We start from the raw sequence: 20,974 nt of genomic DNA, 5'->3' as shown, positions 1-20,974 counted from the left end.
TCTTGCTGGGCATCTCCCTGGCTGCCCTCCTGGGCAACGGCCTCATCATCAGCGCCATAGCCTGCAGCCACCACCTGCACACGCCCATGTTCTTCTTCCTGCTCAACCTGGCCCTCAGCGACCTGGGCTCCATCTGCACCACTGTCCTCAAAGCCATGCACAATTCCCTCTGGGACACCAGCACCATCTCCTACTTAGGATGTGCTGCACAGCTCTTTTTCTTTCTGTTCTTCATCTCAGCAGAGTTTTCCCTCCTGACCGTCATGTGCTATGACCGCTACGTGTCCATCTGCAAACCCCTGCACTACGGGACCCTCCTGGGCAGCAGAGCTTGTGCCCACATGGCAGCAGCTGCCTGGGCCAGTGCCTTTCTCAATGCTCTACTGCAAACAGCCAATACATTTTCCCTGCCCCTGTGCCATGGCAATGCCCTGGGCCAGTTCTTCTGTGAGGTTCCCCAGATCCTCAAGCTCTCCTGCTCATACTCCACCTTCAGAAAAATTTGGATTTCATTGCTTGGTGTCTGTTTAGGTTTTGGTTGTTTTGTGTTCATGGTTTTCTCGTATGTGCAGATCTTCAGGGCTGTGCTGAGGATCCCCTCTGAGCAGGGACGGCACAAAGCCTTTTCCACCTGCCTCCCTCACCTGGCCGTGGTCTCCCTGTTTGTCAGCACTGGCACATTTTCCTACCTGAAGCCCCCCTCCATCTCCTCCCCATCCCTGGATCTGGCAGTGTCAGTTCTGTACTCGGTGGTGCCTCCAGCCATGAACCCCCTCATCTACAGCCTGAGGAACCAGGAGCTCAAGGCTGCGGTGTGGAAACTGATGAATAGACCGTTACAGAAAGATTAGCTTCTGACCAGTTTCTGCAAATCTCATGTAATAAAAGTCATCTTTGATACCACTTGGGTTTGTTTGTTATATGTTCTTGTCTTTCGGTTTAGCGTTTTATTATTTACAACAAAGGAAGGTCAGTGTTTGTACCATTTCTCATTTTGTTTCTCTCAACCTTCACGGTGGCGTCAGACTGTGTCAATGAAGAGCTGCACTCTCAGTGGCTTCAGACAGAATAAAGGCTCTCCGAGCAGACTTTTCACCAGAGTTCCACCTTACGTTGCCTTCTCTGGAGCTGCAGCAGCAATGTCTGTGTGCAGAGCTGGGGCAGATCAGGGCTGGCACAGCAGCTGTGCCCAGCAGCAGAAGCACTTAGTGTTGCCAGAGCTGCTGCCGTGGCCCTGCCCCGCTGCCCTGGTGGCCCTGGTGTTGCTGCAGGGCCTGAGTGCTCTCGGGGCCGGGCACAGCCCTGGGGGTGGCAGTGCCAGGGCTGCAGCAGGGACAGGCCATGGGCATGGCTGGGGCAGTGCTGACGCCTCAGCCCAGGGCCTGGGGGCTCCAGGCTCCTTGCCCAGGCTCTCTCAAGAACACGCCCAGGCCAATGCTCAGCACAGAAAAGCCCCGTGAGCAGCCCCAGGCTGGCCGTGGGCAGGCTGGGGGCAAACAGCATGGCTGGGGCTCTGCAAGGGCCCTGGGGCAGATGGGAAGGAGCAGCAGAGCAGGGGCTGATCCATCCCCAGTGCGCTGCACAGCCCAGGGCAGCATCCCAGAGCGTCCTCATGGAGCTGCCAACAACATCCCCCCTCTGCAGCCCCGGCCTCTCCCCCAGCTCACACGGGTGCCCCATCCTTGCAGGCACAGACACGGCAGCAATGGCTCAGCAGCCCCTGTTTGCATTGCACAGAGCAGGGGGAGCACCCCCATGCTGTTGCTGTGGGGACATGAACATGAGGGAGCACAAGTGCCATCAGCCCCTGGGACCAGCAATGGCTGGGGGATGGTAGGGAAACACTCAGGTTTGTTGTGACAAACTATTGAGATCAGCAAATCCAACCTGCATCCTAATACCACCTTGCCTACCATGAGCCTCCTCCAGATCATAGAATACCAGCTCCCTCGGTTCCTTGAAACCAGATTCCTCTTCCAGACCCCTCCCCTGCCTCGTTGAATTTGTCTGGACACACTCCAGCCCCTCCATGGCCTTCCTAAATTGGGGGCCCAGAACTGGACACTGCACTTGCGGTGTGGCCTCACCATTGCCGAGTGCAGGGGAAGAATCACTGCCCTGCTCCTGCTGGCCACACCATTCCTGATCCAGGCCAGCAGCCATTGGCCTTCTTGCCAGCCTGGGCACACTGCTGGCTCATGTCCAGCCTGCTGTCCATCAGTGCCCCAGGGCCCTTTGTGCCTGGCCGCTGTCCAGCCACTCTGTCCCCAGCCTGTAGCATTGCAGGGGCCAAAGTGGCCAAAGTGCAGGACCCAGCACTTGGACTTAGTAAATTTCATCTTATTGGACTCTGCCCATCCATCCAACTGTTCCCGGTCTCTCTGCAGAGGCCTCCTACCTTCCAGCAGATGGACACACGCTCCCAGATTAGTTTTGTGTGCACATTTACTACTGAAAGTCTCAACACTCTCATCCATGTTGTCAGTAACAATATTGAACAGAACTGGCTCCAGCAGAGACCCCTGAGGGACACCTCAGGTGACTGCTTTCCAGCTGGATGCAGCAGCATTCACCACCACTCTCTGGTGTAACATTCACCGCCACTCAACTGGCCATCCAGCCAGTTGTAGGTGTTTAGTTGATGCCCCTCGTTCTTTCAGAGAATATTAAAGAACTTAAAAATTTCATGGTCAGTAGTGGTGTTCACAGAGGTCCCAGAAGAGGGAAGAGAAAAGGATCTGACTCCGTGTTTCAGAAGACTAATTTATTATTTTATGATAGATATTATTTTAAAACTATACAAAAAGAATAGAAGAAAGGATTTCATCAGAAGGCTTGCAAGCAAAGGAGAAAGAATGGAATGATAACAAAGTCCTGTGTCTGACCAGAGAGACACAGCTGGACTGTGATTGGCCATTAATTAGAAACAATGACATGAAGCCAATCACAGATCCACCTGTTGCATTCCACAGCAGCAGATAATTATTGTTTATATTTTGTACCTGAGGCCTCAGCTTCTCAGGAGCTAAATCCTAGCAAAGGGATTTTTCAGAAAATATCATGGCTACAATGGTCACTGTGCCCCAAACAGCCTCTGACCACCTCTGATCTGCCACCAGCCCTTCTCTGTTTATGACCAGCAGGGGACAGAGCTTTCTTTGGCAGTGGGAATTGCAGGAAACCTCCCCAAAGAGGCTCTTGGAAGGTTCAGCCCGGAGCTGAGGAGAAAGCAAAGTCCCTCGCAGGGCAGAATGTTGGTGCTGGAGGTGTGGCAGTGTGAGGCTGGGCCATGGCCGGGCTCTGTGTGCCAGGAGCCGGCAGCGCTGGGTGCAGGGAGCCCAGGGAGGGCAAAGAAACGCTGGGTGAGAAAGGCTGGGGCACAGCGAGATGGGCGAGTGCAGCCAGCCAGGGCAGAGGAGCAGCACGCCCAGGGGGCACAGCCTGCAGGACAGATGGCCAAGGGCTGGGCAGGGCTGGCAGGGCCACAGGCAGCACCTCTGGAGGCCCCACAGGAGGAACTTTCCCGGCAGGGGCTGCACTTTGCTTCTCCCTCGGCCTCCCTGGGGAGGCTGGCAGGGGCTGCAGGTTGATGCCATTTGTCCTTGCTGCCCCTCACATCCCCCTGGCCCACCAAGAGCCCCGAGGCAGCCGTGAGGGACAGGCCCTGCTGGCCCAGGCTGGGCTCAGGGCTTGGCCTTTCTGCTTCCTGCAGCCAAGCCAGGCCTTGCTCAGCATTGCAGTTCCCTGCTCACAGCCTTGGGCTCCCTGCAATCCTGGCCTCAAGGATCTGCTCTCACCAGGCCCTGGGCAGCCTTGGGCACTCCCTTCCCTCCCTGCGGCGCAGCCATGCTCCAAGGCACTTGGAGTTTTGCTGCTGACTCCTTGAGCAGCTTCTTCATCCTTCTCTGCGTGTCTGAGGCTCCTGGACCCAGCCCCAAATCCAGTGTAGAGCTGATTAAAATACAGAGAGCGCTCAGGAGCTCTTTGTCTCCCTTCCATTGTCTTTGAGTCTCCAGGGCTTGTGCAGTGATTGGAGTCAGTTTGGAGTTGTCTTCGGGAGGAAGATTTCAAAATGCACCTCATGATTTTTGGTTTTTTAATCACATCAGTATTTTTTTTATTTTTTAGTTTTGAGAAGAGGGGATAGAAGCATTCCCCAAGTGATCTGGATGCTGAATATCTCCTTAGGATGTCTGGGCATGGATAAGAATGAGCCCCTTGCAGGCTGAGCCTGTTTGGACAATCGGCTCCTTACCCCCAGCCTCACCATGTCTGACAACGCCCACCTGGGACTGACATCCCAAAAAAAGAGAAAAATTTTAGCATTTTTCCTTATAAATAAAATTTATTATTAACAAAATTATAATTATATTATTTTAGTTTAGGATAGTCTTATACAATAATTTATTACCGAATTTGTATATTTGAATTAAAATTGGATACATTTCTAGCAACCAAGAAAAATATTCATCATTGGTTCTAAGTAACACAATTCCCTTCATGAATTAATTAATTAATTTCCATTGGCTATTCATTTCTTTCTCTTTATGTTAATTAGTTATATTTGTAGTCTTTTTGTCATCTTTTTTATCATCTTTTTCTCAGACAGGGTTGGGGGGCTGTACACTGCGGGGTCCCTGGAGACATTTCTGGGGTACATTTGGGACAGTTTTGGGTCTGGGGAGGGAATTCAGAGAGAAATTGAGCGTCTGGAGGACACTTGGGGAAGCCGAGTAGGCACTTGGAGGGGCACTCAGGGATTCTGAGGGACAGTTCAGGGTCCGGGGCAGCACTTAGGGGTCCAGGGGGGCCCTTGGGGGTCAGGGAGGGGATTCTGGGGCCCTTCGGGGTCCGGGCAGGCCCTTGGGGGTCTCGAACCTGGCTCTCAGGGGAGCAGGTTGTGATGGGAGTTGTAGGCGCGGTTTAGTGGGGCCGCGGAGCATCACGGGAGTTCTGGGCGCAGCTGCAATGGCTCTCGGTGGGGCGCGGGGCATGACGGGAGATAAAGTCCCGGAAGTGGTTGGAACGAAATGTTTGGGAGTCCGGGACGGCTCTTGGGGGACACCTTTGCATCCGAGCCCCGACTTGAGATCCTCTGGGGGAACGTAAACGGCACGGGAGCCCTTGGGAGGAGCTCGGGGAGCTCCAACCGGGCTCTTTAGGGCGCGGGTCGCAGCCGGAGTTTTAGGCACGGGACTGTGTTCTGAGGGGCTCTGGGGCCACGGGGGATGAGAGGAGATGAATTCCCAGAAGTGGCTGTACCGGGCATCTGTGGGGATGGGAGCACTCAGGGGTTCGAGGGTGCTTATGGGAGTCCCGAATGGGCACTGAGAGGGCACTGAGGGATCCTGGAGTGTTTGGGGGACACGTATGGGACAGATGGGGGCGGATCCCGGAGTTCTGTGGAGCACGGGGCATGACGGGAGTTGTTCTCCCGGCTGCAATGGGGCTCAGTAGGGCCGCGGGGCATGGCGGGAGTTGTAAGCAAAAAGAAAATTTGCTGCCCGTGTAAGCGCCGCCCCCAGGCCCGGGTCCCTGGCGCTGATTGGCTGCGTCTGGTGATCGGTGGGAGCTTCGGCAAATGGGATGCAGTGAAGGTGGGAACAGCCCATTCACCCTCCTGCAGTCCCTCCCAGTAAAGCCCAGTTCATCCCTAGTACACAGCAGTATAACCTCAGTAAAGCCCAATTAATCCCCAGTAGAACCCAGTACAATCCAGTACCCCTCCAATCCCTTCCAGTACAGCCCAGTCCGTCCCAATAAACCAGAGTTCATTCCCAGTCGTTCCCAGTTCCTCCCAGTGTCATCCACAGGATGCCCCAGTGTCCCCAGTTTTCTCTGCAATTGCCCCAGTGTCCCTAGTTTCTCTCAGTATTCCCCAGTATCACTCCCAGTATGCCCCAGTATCTCCCACAGCATTCCCAGTGTTCCCCAGTATGTCCCAGTCCTCCCCAGTGTTTCCAAGGACAGTTTAATTTCTCTCGGTGGCCATGGCAGCCAAACCCAGCAGTGGGGTCAGTGCAGTGCCCATGGCCACAGCCCCTTGCAGTGGCCCCGTGCAGCTTGGGCTGATGATCCACCCTCACAGCTGGCCCAGGGCAGCTCTGCAGTGGCTTTGGTGGCACCTGTGGCTGGCACACACCTGAGCAGTGTGTCTGTTTGCAGTGGGGAAACTCAGGAGTTTCAGATTGCTTCAAAAAACCCCAAAAAGGGCAAACCCCTCTTAGGCTGAGTGCAGCCAGCTCTGCAAGCACAGCAGGTCCCGGGGAAGTGAGGACAGACAGGATGGGGCTGGGCAATGTGGAGCAAGGTTGTCCACACTGGGTCAGAGCTCAAGGCACAGCTTCTGTGAGCAGGCCAGAGCTGCTGAGGAGAGACCCTGGGTCAATATCAATCACAGAATGCTGCAATCACCTCTATTCTAAAGAGAAATAAAATAAAAGACTTCATTTCAAATAGGAATGTGTATTTCTTACAAGTTCTTTGAAATCTTTCTCCATAACTGGACTAGAAAAACTTTAATGATTCTCACAGGGCAGTGATTTTGTTTACATCAGTCTCAGTCCCTGAGAGTGTCTTCAGAAAGTTTCTCAACAATTCAAATTAAATTGAAATTCTGAACTTTCTTGAAGTTTTAATGGGTCCCACTGACGCACACGACTGGGAAAGTGTCCCCAGGTTCCAGTTAGAGCAGAACACTGGAGGCAGTGATGACAGCTGGGGACAAACAAGGCAAAGGTGTTTCTGATGCTGAGCAAAGCTGGATGTGTTTGAGGAATGCACAGGGCCAAGGGCTGAGCCCCAGCCCCTGGCCAGGCAGATGCTGTCCCTCCCTCCTTGCTCAGGGCTCTTGCCGCGATGGGCACTGGCATGTGGGGATGTGCAATGGCAAGGGCAGGAGCATGGGGCGGCCCCTGCCAGGCTGCTGAGCAGGGACAAGGAGGCAATGAGGCCCCAGGCCTGCAAGGGTCGCTTGTCTCCTGCTCCTGCCTCAGGCCCAGGCCCAGCAGCCATGGCCAAAGTGCTGCCCAAGTTGGCTCTGGCAGGGCTGTCTTGCAGCTGCTGCACATGCCTGTGCCCTGTGCAGCCCAGGCTGTCCCACGGTGTCCCTGCCCTGCGCCTCTGTCCCTGCAGGCTGTCGGCATCCCCTGGCTGCCCCACCTGGCTGGGCCCTTCCTTTGCTGACAGCTCTGCCTCCTGCCTGCCTCTCCCTGCCCACATAAAGCCTGGGGCTGATACCAAAAGGGTTCATTCCAGGTTTACCCTGCCTGTGAACTTTCAGCACAGGAACAAGGCATGCAGGGGCTGCTTTCCCAGCAAGGATGGTTAGAAGAGGAGAAGAAGAAATCTGGCTCAAGGGGCCAGGAATGGAGAAAACAAGGAGTGAATCTGGGAACTTGGGGTGGGTTTCATGGAAATGAGTAAATTGTAATTCACATTTAGGGACTGTATATGAGCAACACAGTGGTAGAATTACATGTCCATGTAAGGTTAGGACTTATCCCATGCTGGACCTCAGGCCTGAATAAATGATACCCTCTGAAATAGCAAATTAGTGTTCAGGAGCCTTATTCTGATTTTTTGGACATTTGGTGACAGCAGAGGCTGACAGATCCAAGGGCCTAGCTGTGACACTTTGCAAACTCATGGCACAAAGGGTCCATTGTGATGCAGTGGAGCCCCATGGAACCAAATGTCCATTGTGTCAGAGCGAGGCCTCGTGGAACCAAGGAGAGCATTGCTGACAGTGTGGAAGCTCATGGAGCCATGGGGTCATTGTGACAGTGTGGGGCTGCATGTTACCAATGGTCCATTGGGACACTGCAGAACCTTCTGGAATCAAGGGGATCATGTTATGCTATGGAACCCCATGGAACAAAGCGTCCATGGTTATGCAGTGGAACCCCATGGAACCAAAAGTCCATTGGGACACAGCAAGGCCACCTGGAACCAAGGGTCCATTGTGGCTCTGTGGGGCTTCCCAGAACAAAGGAGACCATTTGGACGCTGTGGGACCTCATGGAACCACCTGGCATAGTGACACAGCGGGGCCACATGGAGCCAAGGGGCCACTGAGACACTGAGGAACCTCATGGAACCAAAGGTCCATTGTTACACTGAGGGGCCCTGTGGAATCAACAGGACTGTGGTGACACCGTGGTGCTCCATGGAACCAAGGGGCCATTCTGATTCTGCTTTCCCTCATAGAGCCAAGGAGCCACCATGACACTGCAGGGCCTCATGGAATCAAGGGGACCACAGTGACACTGTTGGGCTCCATGGGACAAAGGGGCCTTTCTGACCCCATGAAACCAAGGTGACCATTGCTCTGCTATGGGACATCATGGAACCAAGGGGGCCATTGAGCCACAGCGAAGCCTCATGGAACCATGGAGATCATTATGACACATGGGACCTCATGGAACCAAAGGGCATTGTGACACAGCAAGCCCTCGTGGAACCAAGGGCACAATAGTGACACTGTAGGGCTCTGAGTGACCAATGGGGCATTCTTACAGTGCACAACCAAGCTGACCACTGTGACACTGTGTTGCATCATGGAAACAAAAGTCCATTTTGACACAGTATGGCTGCATGAAACCATGGAGGCCATTTTTACACTTTGAAGCCTTGTGAAACCAAAGAGCCATTGTGGCACTTTGTGTCCCTATAGAACCAAGGAGTCCATTGTGACACTATGAACCCCTGTTGGGCCAAAGGGCAAATGTGGCACTGTGTGGCACCATGGAACCAAGGGACCATTGCGACACTACAGGGCCCCATGGAACTAAGGATTCTTGGAACAGTGTGGGACTGATGGAACCAAAGGTCCATTGTGACATTGTGAGGCCTCATGGATCTAAGAGGGCACAATTGTGACGCTGTGGGACCCAGTGGAAGCAAGTGGCCAGTGTGACACAGCTGGGCCTCATGCAGCCAAGGGGCCACTGGGATCCTGAGGCGCCCAAAAGAACCAAGGGGCCGTTTTGACATTCTGCAGCTGTGGAGACCCTGAAAGGCATTCCCTGGGTTAGGGAGACACAAGAAGCTTCTCTCAAAAGCTGTTTGACCCCATTGGCTCCTTCCCCTTGTTCTGTGTCCCTCAGCCCCTCCCTCCCCATTCCCCCATTGGCCCCATCTTTGTACTGCCCCCATGGCACTGATCAGTCCCTTCCTATCGAGATAAAGAAACCTGGACTCCCCCAGGAGTCCTGCCTTGTGACCCAGAACATCCCACGGCTGAATTAAACATCTGTGGGTACCATGCAAAGGCCCTTTTTGCTTCCCTACCCTGGGCTTTTTTAGCAGCTATTCCGGCTGCAACAATGGCCCATTATGGCACTGTGGATCCAAGAACACCATGGTGATACTGTGGGACCTCAAGGGTCTAGGGGGCCATTGTGACACTGAAGAACTTCATGGAACCCAGGGTCCATTGTGACACAGCAGGGCCTCATTGGAACAAAGAAACTGTTGCTGACAATACAGAAACTCATGGAACCAAGGAAGCACTGTGACACAGCAGGGCCACATGGAACCCAGGAGACCAGTGACATTTAGGGACCTCGTGGAGCCAGGATCCATTGTGACACTGCAGCAACAAGGAGACCATTGTTGATGCTATATGGAAGGTCTTGGAACCAAGTAGCCACTGTGACACTCCAGGGCCTTGTTGAACCAGGCAGACCATTGTGACACCACAGAACCTCATGGCACTGAGGTTTTTTTGTGACACAGGAGGGCCCAATTGTCCATTGTGACAATGTGGATCTGAGGAGACCATGGTGACACCATGGAAGCTCCTGGAAAGATGGGTCCATTGTCACAAAGCAAGTCCTTGTGGAACCAAGGAGACCATTGTGACATCATGGAACCTTGTGGAACCAAGGAGACCATTGTGGACATCATGGAACCTCACAGGACCAAGATTCCATTGTTATACTGTGGGGCTTCATGGAACCAAGGAACTACTGTGACACAGCAGGGCCACATGGAACCAATGGTCCATGGAGATACTGCGGATCCAAGGAGATCATGGTGATGCTGTGGAACCTCCTGGAGCCAAGGGGCCATTGTGACACTGTGGGACTCCATGGAGCCAAATATTCATGGTGACACAGCGGGGCTCCTTGTGACCAGTTGTCCATTGTGACACTGCAGATCCAAGAGACCAGGGTGACAGTCTGGCAGTTGATGGAACCAAGGGGCTGTTGTGACACACCAAGGCCTTGTGGAACCAAGGAGAGCATTGTGGCAGTGCAGAACCAAGGAGGCCATTTTGAGAATACGGAACCCAATGGAACCAAGGATCCATTGTTCTACAGCAGGGCCTCATGGAACCAAGGGGCCATTGTGAAACTGTGGGGCATAAGGGAGTCAAGGAAACCACTGATACTGAAATCCACTGGATAGAAACTTCTGAACAGAGTTTTGAGTATTTGAAAGCAGGTATTCTTTATTACAGCGTGGTGGTCACTTGGGCCATCCTCCTTCCATTGGAGTGCATTAAGCATTGAATGAACAGTGTTTTTATCACACACACTGATTATGTATCCATTAGCTATCCCCACTTCCTTTGAGTTTATTTGACATAGTTGCACCCCTTATCACAAATTCTTTTATGGTTCTTTGGGTTTTGTCTTCAACATCCAGTGCCCTTTTTAGGTGGCTGTTCCTTGAACCCTCCTTTTGAGTAAGGGCAATATTATTGTTCTGCATAACTTCTGCTTTGTCAGCCTTGCAGAGCTGAGCTGGCATGCTGCCTGATTTTTGTGTGACTTCTGTTTGCCATAGGTACATCCTCAATCAGTTTCTCCAAGGCTGGGCTGTTCTGGTCTCTTGTCCTTGTCTCAGTGCTAGCCCCGCATGAGGCGTCTGCAACCCCCTCCAACCTATGGGCCTGGGGTGGGCAAGTGTTCCTGGGGAACAGGGATGAGACAGCTGGGCTGGACTGACCCAAGGGATGTTCCACTCCATGTCACACCATGATCAGCAATCAACTGAGAGAAGTGGGGGGTCAAGGGGGGTAGGGGATAAATTTCTTTTTTCAGACATTTTTCTTTCAAAACAGCACCTACACATGCAGAATCCTCTCCTGCCACAGGGTGGTTAAATATTTTCTGCTGATAGGAGATTTCCTGTGAATTTGCTTTTCTTCTCTCTGTGGCCTTTTTCTTTTTGTGGTTGGTTTGTTTCTGGGGTTTTTGTGTTGTTGTGGGTGGATCTTGCTTTGGGTTTTTTGATTAGGTTTGGGGTTTTTAGGTTTTGGTTGGGTTTGGGTTTTTCCCTATTGAACTGACTTTGCTCTGATGCATGAGTTTTTTCTGCCCTTTCTTGTGGCTTGCTTGGCGCCTGATGGCAAGATAAATTTACCCAACTCAGTCATCTTGCCCAATTACGTTTTGCAGTCACCATTAACTAGATGAGTTGAGTGTCAGTCACACATCAGGAGGATTTGTCGGAGGAAGGAGACCCAGACACCAATTGGTTCATCCAAGTCCGATTTATTGATCGAATATGGCGGGTTAAATATAGTTCTTAATAAGCTTCATACATATTGCAAAAGTTGAGCTCAGGATTGGTTAGTTACATATCAACAACTACACCTACTTCTACATTCTTGTGCTTATTCTTCTGTTACATTCTGCAGATATTCAGGACTAATCTCACCTCCCTTTCCTCATGTTGCAGCAAGGCCATCCGGCATTCTTGCCTGTCAGCAGTCACTGAATCAGAGACTGCTGACCTCCCTTTCAAGCTTAACCAGCGGCATTAAGTCAGTATGGCCTTTCTCAGCTAACCAACTCTTAATAAAATCCTCCACATTTCCCCCGTTTTCTTCTTGAGCAAGAAGACTAGTCTGCATTTTTGCTATCATACGACTGACCATGTTTTGAATGCAATTAAAGACACAAGGCAAAATAAGCAAAAACAGTAAAACTACACCCAGTAGTCCTATAGCATAGATCACAAGGTTCCTCAGCCATGGCCCAAGTCCTAAGTTTTTAAGCCATTCGTCAATTCCTAAACCTTCTTCTTCCTTGAGATTGTGTAGTCCTTGTTGCAATTCTTTTATCTTAGTGTGAATGGACACCGAATGATCAGACAGATTCATACAACACATTCCCTCAAATTCTTCACGTCCATGCCCTTGTGCTAAGAGCAAAAAGTCTACAGCAGCTCTATTTTGTAAAACAGTATGGTTAACACTCTGCACATCTGTGGTTAACATGTCTAGAATTTGGGATGTCTTGTTCAGCTCATTTTTTGCCCAGCACCCTAATTGCTTTGCTAAATTTATAGCCTTATTGGCAGATCCTCCTGGTAAAATAGTTGAAACTACTACTTGCCTGAATGTACCCCAAAACTTTGGATCTCCTATCTGACTGCAGTCCAAGTCATGTATACTACGCTTTTTCCTGTTTGATGTTCGACTGAGCTGCATTAGCAAGGACACATTAGGAGGAAACAAGGACAATTTTCCCAAATAACAGAGTCCACCCTGTGGTTTAGTTGGTACACCATTCCACGCCCTGTCTCCACAAATTAGAAATATTCCTGTAGGTAATTTCATTGGTGCCGTGATTTTTGTACTGTTACATTGACTGTAATACTGTGGAGAGAATTCACTCAAATTCAGGGATGAATCTAAGGTGGCCCATGTGTCTTTAGGTTGATTTAAATTTTGAACATCCAAGGGTTTGAAACTAAACTATCCTCCAGCTGTAGTGTTAGGCATACTGGCATTTGCACTTCCAAAAAGATCCAATTCCTCAGGAGGAGAATGCAAAGAGGTGTTAAGTGATTGGATTAGTAAGCATTGGCGATAGCCATCACTCTGACCTGCAGTATACCCTTGTTGCACTGGCAATGTGATGTTTGACATGTTAGACATACATAAGGTTTGATTATTTATCAAACCGCAAAATTCTCCAGGAGACCACACCGGAAGTCCTACCAGGCATGTTCGAAATGGGTTAGTAACTCCTCCAAGACTAAGACAAAGCGATGATTGGTTAATCTGTTTAGCAAGTGTTACCCATAAATTCTCTCTTGGCTGACTAAAATGCGTTATTCCTACTGCTTCACTTGCTACAGCATTGAGCAATATAATAGAAACAAACCTCATTTTTCTTTCTGCTTTCTCTGTTTTTCCTTTCTTCGTTGTCTTTTCCCTGGTTTGTTAGAATGTCTATTGTAAGGCTGAGTCAATTTTTGAATACACTGGTCTAATTCCAAATCAGCATCCTTGCTTACAGGTATAGCATCAGGTAGGTTTAAAAGCAAATCAGCTTTACAGCGAACTGCTATGATGCGTGAGGATGTAGTAATTTCAAGCTCTCTAAGTACTTGCTGTAATTTCCATCTAATATATGCTATAGCCACTTGTTCTGCACTCTCAAAAAGCTCTAATCCTGCCCTTCCTGGCAGGCCAGTACTTTGTTCAAGAGATCTAAACCAGAAAGAATATCGAATCCACTTCCCAAAACAAGGGTGACACCATAAAATTCCTACTGTCCTCTGTGAATACCAATAAACCTTATTGCAATCAGCACAATGCAAAGCTACCCAAGCATAGCACTTATTATTATCCTTTTTGCAAACATAACAAGGAAGTGTATATAGGAAAGGATCAGTATTAAAATTTGTTTGTGTGATCTAATCCAACCAGTTCAATGGTGGTGATTGCAAAGCCTCTTCAGCTTTCTTACTATATACGGCTACCAATTCAAGCTCCTTCTTTAATACAAAATGTATCTTATCTCGTAATCGCTGTTCTTGTTCTTCAACACCTATAGCATGCCACGAAGCAGGGTCTCATGGAGCTACAGCATCCCACAAGGCAGGGTCCCATAGATGTGAAATTGCCCTAATCATAGAAAACTAATTAGCAATCACTAATAGTCTTATTTAGATGAGGTTGTTCCCTATCTTACCTTCTTTTTCTTATCTGTTTTCAGTTTTGCTGCTCCTAACTTTACTGGTACTGTTACTTGCAAACTTAATTTTTGCAACCTTTCAATGCAATGATCTAATGCTCTTTCAGGATTCCCCCTGAAACGCCCTACAATCAAACGTTGCGTTAAAGGTACTAATTTTCTACACCTTACAGAGACTATACATGATTTACCTTGAACCTTAATTCTATTCACAACACATTGTACTTCCCATCGATAATAAGCAAGAATTTTCTGTTCAGGAGACTCATAAAGATTTAAAGCTATATATGCATTTAGCCCTGTTTGTCTCCTTAATTCATCTTGCCAGCTTTTACCCCACGTGTGCTCATGCTCACAAGTGTGACACCATAAATCCCATAATAATGATTGTTCTATCCAAAAAGTTCTATCACAACCACTACAAGGTAGGGTTATCCAGGCAGCACAATGTGGATCGTGACAGTCAATGCAATGTTCTTTTGCTGGATTTGTTAAATGAAAAGTTGATAATGAGTCAATAAAACCAATCGGCTCCTGGGCCGTCCGATAGTGACGTGTCAGTGCTCTGTCCACCGCTTTCAAGTGTGCCTTCAACTATAACAGTAGTGATCGTAGGATTAGAAACAGTTTCTTCTCCAGTAGCTCCTTGTCCTCCTCTGTGAGACAGTCCACCAGAGGCTGCATCAAAAACAGGTTTAGTCCACTTAGCAGACACCCACAAAGGTCCTGTAGGTGAGGAAACACAAAGATATCCCCGACCCTAGTATAATAATTTTGCAGGTTTTTCCCATAATCCTGTAGTCGGGTTTTAATTTCCTGACCTGACCTCAGATGATGTTTAATTGCAGGAGGGATATCGTCTTCCCCAAAAATACATAAATGATTGATCACATACAGAACCTTAGCTAAACATGATTGTGGGTCCTTTATATCTTGATGCTTTTCAATATACTGCTTAAGGGTACCATTTGCTCTTTCCACTATTGCCTATCCAGTAGGAGAGTGTAGAATACCTGTCACATGCTTAACAGACCACTGATTTAAAAATTTCTGGACCCTAGCACTTACATAAGCTCAAACATTATCCGTTTTGATACTCTTTGGAACTCCCATGACAGCGAAACAACTTAACAGATGCCTAATAACATGTATAGCTTTTTCTCCTGCCTGAGCCGTAGCCCATATGTAATGACTATATGTATCTATAGTGACATGCACACACTTAACTTTACCAAATCTAGCTATATGTGTAACATCCATTTGCCATTTCTCATTTATTTCTAAACATCGAGGATTAACTCCAGTGCCTAAACCTATTCCACCATTATGATAACTACATGTTGGACATGCTCTAACAATAGCCTTAGCTTCTGACAAACTCAGCTCAAAGTGCTTTGCTAATCCCTTTGCATTTTGATGATATTTACTATGTGCTTCTCTGGCCAATGTATGCTTATCAATAGGACAAGAGTTATCAATGGGTAAAGTAACCAATTTGTCTGCACGTTCATTCCCTTTTCCTAAATTTTCAGACCATTTATGGCTGCTAATATGAATCACAGAATACGCTGCACTTCTTTCTCGTAAAGCTTTCCTTAATTGTATCAATAACTCATACAATCGTTTATTATTCACTTCCTTAATTGCTGCTTCCTCTATTCGTCTGGCTACTCCGGCAACATACATAGAGTCTGTGACCACATTTAAAGGCTCCTGTAAGTTGGACACTGCCCATACTACTGGTAACAATTCCAAAGTTTGTAAGCTATCTGTAGGGTCTGTTGTGAGAAGTTGATGCTTCCATTGTCCTTTTTCTTGCCAGGTGACAGCAGCACGCCTTGATTTCTTTCCTGCATCTGTAAAAGCTGTAATAGCTCCTGCGTCCAATAATCCATAAAGGGTTATGCTTTGATGCCCATGGGTAATTTCCACTTTTTGTTTTGGTCTGTTTTGTAAATCCACAGTTAAAAGTGTAACACCAGTAGAGCCAAAACCCTTTTCATCCCGCGTTTGTCCAGTAAATGATGGTATACCAGATGTCATTTGTGATAGTGGTATTAATTGTGCAATGCGTTGTCCTTTTGTTATTCTAATAGGAGGATAAAGGGTGTAAACCATAATTTGTATTTCCCCTGTATAATCCTCATCGATAACTTCAGGCAATACAAATAATCCCAGCATAGTTATTGAAGAACATCCTAATAATAATGCTCCACATCTTTATCCATTTAATATAAGAGGACCCTTTACTCCAGTTTGTATCCTCTCAGGCCGGTTCGTCATTAGTGTGACGTCTACTGCTGCTGATAAATCCAAATCGAGGCTCTCTGCTGTTGCTGGTTGCAGACAGGAGGTGACAGCGATGTTGCGTCGGCAGCTGGTGTCTCCGATGTCACGGTAGCTACTTGTGTCTGGGCGCGTATGTCCCTCACTGCCGCATCGGTAACACTTGATGAATGGTCTCGAGCTCTGCGTGTCCGCCAGTGAGCCGCTTCGGAGAGGAGCAAGAGCAGCTAACACCTGATTCTGAGCAGCTAACACCGGATTTTGAGTAGACTCTGCTTGCTTTTGTAACCCTAATCCTAATTCCTTTAAAGTTTCTGCTATAAATGCCTGTGAAGCTGTTGGCATTAATGCCATTCGCTCTAAAGCTTCCTCAATAGTCCAATTTGCCCCTAAAGTAGCTAACACTCTTGCATTTGCCTAACAGGTTCACTGTTTACTCCAAACTAACCGTAGAACGTAATTGAGCTAACATCTTCCAATCTAAGGGATTATATTCCGCTATATTATGCATAAGGTTCCCCTGTGCATCATACTGTGGTGTGTATGTGACCGGACATGCAAGATTAGAAGCTACTTCCACCACCTCGCCATCCCCCATTTGCATTACTACTTTTGCCACAGCAGCCCAAGCTTCCCTTCTCTGTTTAGCCATCTCCCCCCATAGGTCACTGTGTGCCCCCGGGATAGGATCTGGCCCTTTAAGGGTGCTATGCTGCTGGCACTTCGGTACCGAGACCGAGTTCTCGCACGGGGAAGGCGGTGGAGCAGGAGCTGACTCGCGCGGGGAAAGCGGCCCCCCCGCTGAGGCCGGCTCGCGCGGGGGAAGCAGCCCCCCCGCTGCTGGAGCTGACAGTGAAACCGGAGTCGACTCGCGCGGGGAAGTGGCCCCCCGGGAGCCGGCCCGCTCGAGGGAAGCGGCGGAGGCAAAGGTGGCGGCGGAGGCGCAGCTGGCTTGCTCCCACCCCCACCATCCGACCCGCCTGAAGCTGGCGGCGGAGGCAAAGCTGGCTTGCTCCCACCTCCACCATCCAACTTGCCCTCCCCCTCTGACAGGAAGGGTGCAGATGGTTCCACTGTATCTAAGGGAAAATTTTCCACACCATTTTGCTGGGGACCCTTAGGCATAAGTATCTGAGTTACAGAAGGTGCTAAGGGATCATCCTCACGACCATACCCTATATTCCTCTTATGAGCTTCTGTCGCCCTTTCTGCTGCCTTTCTCTCAGAGACCTGCTGAAGTAACGTATGATACACCACCCGCCATAACTTGCCAAATTTCTTTGCTGACTTATCATCATCTAACACTGTATCCCACAGGATATCCCCAAACTTTTTCCACTCTACTATCTCATGAACTGTATGTGAATTAGCAAAAATTCCTTTAGAATGACCATAAGCTAATAACCCTGGTAATTCCTTTTTTAAATCTACCCCTTTTACTCCTCGCCTTTCTAAATATGAGGAGAAGGGATCGTATGTCGCTTGCCTATCCATACCTATATATCAGCGCGCGCTGTTGCAGCCTTCCAGGCTCTCGGCGACACGTAGAGACTTGAGTCACCTTTGTGATCCTCAAGGGTGCTTTTAAAATCCGGCACCGTCCCGGCTGTAAGGACTCTCACCCAACTTCCTCCACCGTGGCGAATTTATAATCCAAGAGAGCGAACGTTCAGAGTGCTTGCCCGCATTCTCCACCATTTGTCGGAGGAAGGAGACCCAGACACCAATTGGTTCATCCAAGTCCGATTTATTGATCGAATATGGCGGGTTAAATATAGTTCTTAATAAGCTTCATACATATTGCAAAAGTTGAGCTCAGGATTGGTTAGTTACATATCAACAACTACACCTACTTCTACATTCTTGTGCTTATTCTTCTGTTACATTCTGCAGATATTCAGGACTAATCTCACCTCCCTTTCCTCATGTTGCAGCAAGGCCATCCAGCATTCTTGCTTGTCAGCAGTCACTGAATCAGAGACTGCTGACCTCCCTTTCAAGCTTAACCAGCGGCATTAAGTCAGTATGGCCTTTCTCAGCTAACCAACTCTTAATAAAATCCTCCACAAGGATTACACCTGGTGCCCAGATGGGGAAGCACCTGCAGCATCTATGGAGCGCGTCCAGTGCCAGCGCTGCCCCAGGGGCCACGGTCTGCAGGGACAGCCCCTTCCAGAAGGACGAGGACCTGGTGCGGGATGGGCTCCTCTCCTGGCAGCAGCTCTCCAGAGGTGGGCACCCGGCTCCACAGCTCGGCTGGCAGAAGGGCTCCGGGCAGGCGGCAGCGGGCACACGGGCATCCCACTCCTGCAGCTGCTGAGGAGGTTGCTGTGCCGTGATTAAGCAGAGGAGGTGGAATGTGCCCTGCCACGCTGCCCTTCTCTAAAAACAGAGAATGGGTTGGGAGGTTTGGGCTCTGAGCACAGCCAGCAGCCTGGCCCAGGCACAGCCATGATGGGACAGGGGCACAGGAGCCTGCTGCGACTGACCGTGGCTCTCTGGTTTCTCTCTGCAGGCTGCCAGCACCTCATGCCATGGGAACGGCCCCGCTCAGCCTGCCAGGCTGGGAGGGCTGGAGGGCGGTCGGTGTTCATTTGCTGTCAAAAATAAATTGGGATTTTTTTGTCATCGTCATCCTCGGAGCATTTCTTTCATCCTTTTCCAAGCTTTGGCCTCCTGTGATAAATGGATGTGATTAGTTCTAACAAAATTGTAATTATTTCAATATTTTTGGAAAATAATTGGAAAGGTATATGTGATTAATGTTATGAAAGAAATGAGTTTCTTTGTAGATGATACCTGTGGGAAACAGGATACAGGAGATTGGAATGGCCTTGATGAACAAAATTTAGGAAGCCTTCCAAGTCAGAATTGGCATCAAGACAAAGTTAAGACAACTCCTAGGACAGGATCAGCCGTGACATGAATAACGCTGGGACAATTCCAGACAGAGAGTCTAAAATAGTGCTCTTGTCTATAAAATAATGAGGCTTAATTGGAGCATAGTGCTCACTTACATAACACAGGATTTGGGGCACAGGCACAACCTGTCAGGTTATTCAGAGGACAGCGAGGAAGACTGTCGGCCTTCCTCCAAGAAGAGCACCAAAGAGCCAGAAGCCCCCTTAGCCCCAGCGGGAGCATGCGCTGTGTGTGTGTGGTGATGCAGATTTCAGGAATTGGAAATAGGAGGAGATTTACAGGAAAATATTGATGAATATGTATTAGCACACAGTATATAAGTTGTGTTTGGATCCTTTTGCCTTTTGCACGTGAGGCAGGGTGGGAAGCCCTCCCCATACCCCGATCAATCAGTTTTGCTTATGCTTTATCTGAACCACTGCCAAATTTCTTTTTGTAACTACTGGATTCTATTTGATTGTATTATTTTATCTCAGTAAAACTGCTGCTAAATTTTAAGTTTGTGGTTTATTAAATTAGACATGTGGGACCTCATATATAACATCAGGAATATGACTTAATCATTTACGAAACCAAAATGGATATTATTCATCTAAATTAACAAGGAATAGAAAAGCATTCCAGACCTAATCACAAAGGATAAAGAAACAGAAATTATGATCCTTAATGAAATGAATACATTTTTGCTTAGTTAATAGCTCAATCTCCTCTGGCTTTTGATCTCCACCCCAGAAGGGGTGCAGATCTTTGATCTCCTCTTCACGAGGGGCACAGTCCTTAGGGTTTGGTCTTGGCTTTGGCATGGGGTGTTGTGTTTTGGATGATGATGACTGCCAAAAACACCCCTAAAATCCCCCCCAAAACCCCCAAATCTCCTCAACTCCCCCCCCCCCCCCCAAACCTCCCCCCAACCCCCTCAGGATGAATTTTTGAGTTAATTCCAGGTAATTTTGGGTGATTTTGGTACATTGTGGATGCCGAAGTGGGCATAGGATTCAAACCCACCCAAAATTCCCCCTAAAATTCCCCTAAAATCCCTCCAAGTCTTCCCCAAACCTCCTCAGGATAGATTTGGACGTAATTTTGGGTTAATTTCAGGTAATTTTGGGTAGATTCTGGGTGGATTTTGGATGGTTTTGGTACCTTCTGGACAACAAATTTAACGTAGGATTCAAACCCAGCCAAAATCTCCCCAGATTCTCTCAAAACCCCCCTAAAATTCCCCCAGAGCTCCTCAGGATGGGCTCTGAGGTAATTTTGGGTGGATTTGGGATAATTTTGGGTCCTTTTGTGAAGCGGAGAGGGCCCCGGGTGCAGAGCTTGGAGGGGGCTGAGCAGTGGGGCAGGAAGGGGGGGAGGGATGGAGGTGTGAAACCCCCCCGAGAATCCACTGATGGGGACACCCCTAAAAAGTTCTGTGCCAGGACTGAGAAACGAACGGGACTTTTGGTTTTTTTGGGCTTTAGGTTGTTGTTTATTTTTCTCTTATCAACAGTTCAGCACGCCAGCTGCACACCAGACTTAGCGTACAAAGAGAAGGCACCAAAAGTCACAAGACACACAGGTTCAAGGTCTTTTAAAATGATTTTGTCCAATTAAATCTTAGAATGCATTTTATTTCTACCTTTCAGCCAGTAACTAATTCTTTGTCTGCCCCTCAGCATCTGCATTGCAGCTCTTTCCAACCAATCACTCTGTGCTCCCAACACAGCAGAAAATGGAGTAGATGAAGGACAAGGAGATCAGACAATGCCCAAAATCCTCCATCCTGTCTTCTGTTCACCCTCATACTAAAATCCCAAAGCTCTCGGTTTTTCACCCTGTGA

The 20,974-nt window shown here is 48.8% G+C and overlaps 1 protein-coding gene across 1 annotated transcript; it reads left to right on the top strand.

The window, feature by feature from the left end:
- Window positions 1–299: 299 nt before the first annotated feature.
- Window positions 300–20,073, top strand: LOC128949411 (olfactory receptor 14J1-like; the record flags this gene model as incomplete). Its single annotated transcript, XM_054294274.1, has 3 exons — window positions 300–761; window positions 18,316–18,457; window positions 20,069–20,073. Coding segments are annotated over 3 exons (609 nt in total), but the record flags the coding sequence as incomplete, so codon positions are not given.
- Between the last annotated feature and the right edge of the window lie 901 nt (window positions 20,074–20,974).

The sequence above is a fragment of the Melozone crissalis genome, unplaced genomic scaffold (genome assembly GCF_028551555.1).
Source record: "Melozone crissalis strain CALT ecotype California unplaced genomic scaffold, PUWL_Pcris_2 ptg000231l_1, whole genome shotgun sequence".
NCBI lineage: Eukaryota > Metazoa > Chordata > Aves > Passeriformes > Passerellidae > Melozone > Melozone crissalis.
This window is presented reverse-complemented; position numbering and strand designations above follow the sequence as displayed.